Source organism: Convolutriloba macropyga, chromosome 15 (genome assembly GCF_964194025.1).
Source record: "Convolutriloba macropyga chromosome 15, txConMacr16.3, whole genome shotgun sequence".
NCBI lineage: Eukaryota > Metazoa > Xenacoelomorpha > Acoela > Convolutidae > Convolutriloba > Convolutriloba macropyga.
In genome coordinates, this window is record NC_134482.1 from 8,013,245 (window position 1) to 8,019,678 (window position 6,434).

At 33.3% G+C, this 6,434-nt stretch overlaps 1 protein-coding gene across 2 annotated transcripts in view; it reads right to left on the reverse strand.

Moving 5' to 3' along the window:
- Positions 1-284: 284 nt before the first annotated feature.
- LOC142354369 (cytoplasmic polyadenylation element-binding protein 2-like) overlaps positions 285-6,434 on the reverse strand; it is a 39,131-nt gene continuing 32,981 nt past the window's right edge. For both annotated transcript variants that reach the window (XM_075406642.1, XM_075406643.1), the window contains one exon: positions 285-3,507. In XM_075406642.1, the coding sequence (XP_075262757.1) occupies positions 3,232-3,507 (276 nt within the window). In that variant the 3' untranslated portion in view covers positions 285-3,231. The remainder of the gene's footprint in view (positions 3,508-6,434) is intronic.

Sequence of the window (6,434 nt, forward strand, 5' to 3'; positions counted from 1 at the left end):
GCAATTTCAGTGCACGCAGACTGAATACAAAGCTCTGGTTTCATTGGTTCATTGTTCTCTCGACGACCGATAGGTATAAATAGCATAGCAGCTGAACTGCTGCAGCCTTGAATTTGTGAGCAGCTTAAAATATTCGCAAACTCTGACATCACAGCAGCAAATGAGTACAAAATGGTCAACTCAACTAACTTTCGATTCCATCATATTGAATGAACATAGCATAAAATCTGCTGGAAACTTTTGCGCTCAACGGACACTGTCCGTCTCGAGGAACAAAAATTGAAAATTTTTGAAGTTTTATTAGTTTAACTATGAATAGACAGGTGAAATTTTACAATAAAACTTAACAGATCATATCAAGTGACTTTTACATTAGTAGTTGGACATCTAATAATTATTTATTATTAATACGTGAGAACAATTATACTATACTAGTAATTACCACTAACACAAACCAACCTGAAATTTGAATAATTATAATTAGCTGAGAGGTTGAGAGATTTCTATAAACAAATGCAACAACTATTGCCTGCTTTCATCTAAGTACAATACATGGAAAACATACTACTATAGAGCAAAAAGGAGGAGGAGGAGATTATTTAAGTTATATCTAGAGCACATTACACTACTATGCACAATCGCAACCCAAACTACGTTTTACTATAAACCCGTTCAGTACATTCCCCGTTTCGTGTGGAATATCACGCGGTAATAATACCATTGACGTCATGAGAAACATTAAACTCGAATCACTTGTTTTCAACATTTGATAAATCTGATTGAGATCTTAGTTACACAGGTAATGAAGAGTAAAAAAATTTGAACAATAAAATACAGAAATCTACAAATTGGTCCGTTTAATGTTTCTAAAGAAACGTTTAATATGTTTTGAATCCCATTTACCGAACAATTCACAAAGCACAGCACCTTCGAAAGGGGAGAATTTTATTTGCTAGTCATCAAAAGTTATAAACATGGAGTCATTAACCAGTTCTAGGAAAATTACGCTCTTACCAAATTGATAATGAAAACCTGCAATTAAACTGTTTGTAATCTGCTGTTTATAAAAGGTCATTAATTATCAAACCAGTTTCAAAAATAGCACATTTCGGATAAAATTTGGTTCAAATGATCACTGCACATTGAGAATAAAACTCTCGGTTAAGCCGTACGTTATTATTAGCTGCTATCTATAATTTCATAATTTACTTCCTGAAAATTCTGTAAAAACTGCTCGTTTCAAAATATAGCTCTTTGTATAACAAACTGATTCGAAGTGGAAAAGTTGGAAAATTGGCGATGGCTGAACAAAAATGTTTGATCACTCAAAATTTGATTAATTATGCTACTCAACAACAGCAAATCCGTAGAAAGGAATCTTAACCCAAAACTCAAAATTAAAACATTTTTTAGTTATAATCAAAAAGCTGCCGTAATTTACGAGAACATCATTCTTTTGAAAATCAGCATAATTGGTTTCAGCATATATGTGAAAAATGTTCAATTCTTGTTGCCCAAAATTCGACTTCAAATTTTCTAAACGAATTAAAACTTGGATTAGTTTTGGAATAAGAAAGTGTTATATTTCAATTAATATTATTGTCGGGTTGGGTATAAATGGCAATTTGTGATTTATTCCGATCCAAAATATAGACACATTCGTATAAATCATAGAGAGTTTCTGTATTAAAAGTGCTGCCAGAAAATAGAAATCTAAGTATTCAAAATTGCACTCAGCTCATTAATTGAATTCAGTCTTTTCTTGTTTTAATTTTGCCACACGAACAACAAAGCGCATCAAATTTCTAACTAACAGACTTGGAAAACGAATCATAGAACAGATGTCTTCTGATTAACAGTTTGAAACAACCCTCCCCAATGAGAAAACTCTGAGACTATAACTCGATTCCAAGCTCATGGTGCTTTCAATTTACTACCGTTTCAGCTTCAAGTTTCAAAATTGAGGTAAGATTAATTTATAAATATTATTAAAGTGATCATATATTTATCGATACAATAATCCAACATTTAATTCGTCATTTGTCATCTATCAAATATAGTTTATGTTCACACATACTATTTGGGAAATAAATTATGAGCGATATCAATTTTGGAAAATATTCCACGGTTGAAAATATTGAAATTATCTCTAAATTAGCACACTATGTGTACATAATTATTGCTGTATTCAATTAGCAATTAGTAAAAATTTGGTAAATAAAACTGATCTCATTTTCAGTAATTGTGAAAAAAAAATTGACTAGTTTCTATCAAATTTGTTTTTTAACGATGTTACCATTGTCATTATTGGCAAAGCAGTTCGAACATCATGGTTCAAAAGAACCATTTTTTACCAATTTCATTTTTTCTCAAAATTGCAAACTTGGAAGTAAAAAGATCAGATTTATTGGGTGGATTATTTTAATGGGGTAGGTATTTATGCACTTGAATAAACAACAGGAACAGGATTGAGTGAATGTTTGTTTGTTTGTTTGTATGAAGGTATAGGAGGAAGTCGAAGATAGAAATTGAACACTAAACGGCAAGTACCAGTGAATTGAATTGAAATGAAAGAGTAATTATACATTGACAGGTTGCTGCTGCTGTATGATTAACACTAGAATAACAACTAAATTAACATAAATTGAATTGACAACTAGGGTCACATTGCAACGAACTAAGTCGAACAATAAGGGGTGAAATTAAAACAAAGAGAGCAACTCAATCGGAAATTTTGAGAAATAGTCAACAAAATATATATACACAATGCATTCATAAAACTTGGTCTAAGGTAAAACCCACTCGATGATCAAAAATTGAAGAGATCAAAGCAATTGCTCATTGTTCGTCAGTGTGTTGTGAAGAAATTGAGATTGTTTCGGGGGTTAATATTGATTAGTTAACTTATTAGAGGTTATGGTATGTGTGTATGTGAGATATTGACATGCAGTTATAGGTAGGTGTGTGTATGATTGATTTGTATTGTATCTAAATGTTGTCATGCACGAGTGCCTCTTTCCAAACAGTCTTTTTCACATCTGCTTTTCCCCGTTTACCCAATATTTGAGGTTACAATTAATGTCTTGATTTTTGAAGCACCCTCCCGTCAGCATTGAAACTCGGATCACACCTTGTACTTCTAGGAATAAATCGTCGTCCAGTCATTTTTTTCAGTTAGTCAAGTTGTATCACAATTTGCCATGTCAAAACTTACAGCTTCCGTTATAACTTTCAGTTCCATCGTTGCTGGGTGGGTGGGCCAGCCTGGTACCCGTTGGCGGCACCACCTCCCCCACCACCCCCTCGGCTTCTCTCGCCTCCCTCTTTGACCAGTGGCTTGTGGTACTCCCTGCCCTGTTTGGAGTGTATGAAACTCCAGCACTGGTCGCAGTAGTACTGCAGACACATGACATTTGCACAGAAGTATGGCGCGTATTTGCCATTGCACCTGCTCCCGTGACATTCATCACACATCTGGTCGTCCAACACGTACGGTTTCACCTCCACCTGAAAAACGACTTCATTGCTCGATGCAAACATTTAAAAAAAATAACCTTGTTATTCGTCTAAATATTAATAAACCATCAAATATTTCATTCTTCGATACTATTATCTTTCAATGCAGAGAAACTTCAACATTATATCAATACACCTAAGCAAACTTAATAAATTGAGTGAAATTAAGGTAGAAAATTTATTTTTTCGGCTATATAACCATTTATTGTAACGAACTTCTAATACAGGCAGCGAGTTTCGGGTTGCTATCCGTGACCACTAGATTAAGGTAAGGCAGAAAAATTGTTACTCCACGAACGTGTACAAAGCCTAAGGCGATTCAAAAACGTACTGAGTTGTGATTAAGATCATTTTTATTAACTAAAAGATCTTAAATAGCTTTTAAAAACTTTCGTCAAAAACAAGATGCAACAACACAAAGTGAAAATGACATCACGTCGACAAATATTATTTCAAAAAGCAATAAATAATCTAGACACCATTCTCACACTACAGCATTTTTTTTGTAACTTCAAGTAATACAAATGCTTTTTCTCTCTGTAGTACTTTGACCTGACTTGTCTCACTACTCAATTTGTCTTCCGATAGAAAAAAGATCAAAAATGCGTTAACGGGTCTGAAAAAAGACAGCGCTCCCAAACTAAAAACTTTAAGAAATAATGATTGTTAAAGAGCGCCTATCTTATAGCATATCGAATGTATGACTAAAGCTATTAAACCCTTACAAATCACTATGATTAAAAAATGCTCAAAGTAAGATCAAAACAACATAAAATCTAGACAAAAAGTAAATGTGAGCAAAATTTAAGATTTTTTAGATCAGGAGAGCGACTAACTAAGATCAACATGGAAGGCACCTTATAAAATGCTCAGCAACAGCATGTCTCTGTTCATGAGTAGATGTTTTGTCTTAACGAGAGTCTCTCGGTCCTAACTATATAACTAAACTAATCGACTATCTCAGATGCCGTCTTTTAGCGGCTTAATTTCACCCTTGGATCTATAACGACTTAAATTGAAAAACAGCCGGAAGAATTCCGCAAACAACTCGAAGATATCTTCACCGAAAACAGCCACTCATATATCTAGTTTCTGATTGCAGTGAGCATCAAAGAAGAGAAAAAACCATCTTAATAGAAATAAAAATGAAAATTAAACTTAAATTAAAAAGTACTAAAAAAGCAAAAATTCTATTAATTTTTTAACATGTACAAGTACAAATGCAAAGTGAAAACAAAATTTCAAGTTATATAAACAACTTAATGGCTCAAACAAATTCGGACGAGCCAATTAAGCACAAAAACGTCTCTAATTTCGAACAAAGCAAAAAAATGTAGGAAACCAGGAAACATTATCAATTTTTCGCAATTGCTTTGTCAAAATTTAAAAAAACTGCTTGGTACCAAAGAACCTGTATTAAATTTTTAATAGAAACTGCCCACAATAATTAAGCTTACATTCAGTTACAAGTAAAGCAATACAATACAATAATGCACCCAAAAATCGCTGGAGAATTAGTTAGAAAAACTTTCAAATTAGCGTAAAACTCCCTTTAATTACTCAAAATCTTCGAAACGCCATCATAACAACCTGAAAAATAATTACTTTTGACATAACCTTTTACACAACATAAGTTTCAAAAACAAAAAAGCCGCACGTGAACAAAAAAATTTGCTCGCTTAGCGAAAATCTTTTTACACCCACATTTGTTGCTCTGTTTCAAACAAAAAGGAGGCATGAACAAGAGAACCACTCTCTTTACTCCGCTCTTCGAATTTGTTCACTGAAACAACTTCAAAACAGAACATAACCGACTAACGTTGGGCGAATTGCTCTCAAACGACCGGCGAGCGGTTGGCTTTGTCAACAGCTAGCCACGGTTTAGTGACCTCAGGGCACTACCTCTTTATCCCGTTTCTGAAGACGAAAGTCAAATGGGTCAGACAAAAAATCGGCCAAGCGAAAAATTGCATAAAGGACAAACAGGATTAATATATTAAAATTAAATTATAAATTACTAATATTAAAATCTTGAAGAACATTCCACTACATCTATAAACTATGCAATAAAATATTATCAAACCCTAGAGGAAATTCCGTGTCTCTTGAGGCCAGAGAAACCGACAAAAAATTGCAAGCTTTGTTTAAAAAAATTGCCAAAACTTGTAATATTAAAAATTTGAAAATTAATCCATGGCCGACAAAAATTTTCCGGTAACTTATTATCAAACACTAACTCAGGTTTTCTGATCCTTGAGGCTCAAAAAATCTGAATAATGACTAAAAATGGCAAAAAATATCAAAAATATGCCAAAATTCGTGACGTTAAAATCTTGCAAGACATTCCATTTAATCTAGAAATTATTCAGTAACCTATTTTCAAACCCTTGAGGAGGTTCCTTGGCTCTTGAGGCTGATAAATTCTAAAAAACTACAAAAAACTACAAAAAACTACAAATTTTAGCAATTTTTTAGCTAAAAAATTGCTTAAATTTGTAACATTAAAAAGTTGAAAAACTATTCCATTGCCATTAAAAATTTGTCAGTAACTTATTATCGAACCCCTTGGATGTTTCCTGGCCCCTGGTCTGGAAAGACCTGAATAAGGAAAAAATGTCAAAAATTTGAAAAAATTGCACCATGAAAACCTATAATGAGTGAAAAGCTCTCAAACAGGGCCACGTGAGTACAATAATTGGTACGAGCATCATTTCAGGGATAGTTAATTACCAGTTGACATTTAGTTTAAATTCTTAGCACATCCTCCAACACATAATTTTGACCACATAGTTCAATTCATACCTGGTACAATTGTCCGATTAACAAGAGCATGTGCATCGAAATATGACATTAAAACACAAAATGCCTGGTACAAATAGTCAAACTTTACATTGAATGATGTCACCCAATTTTGACTT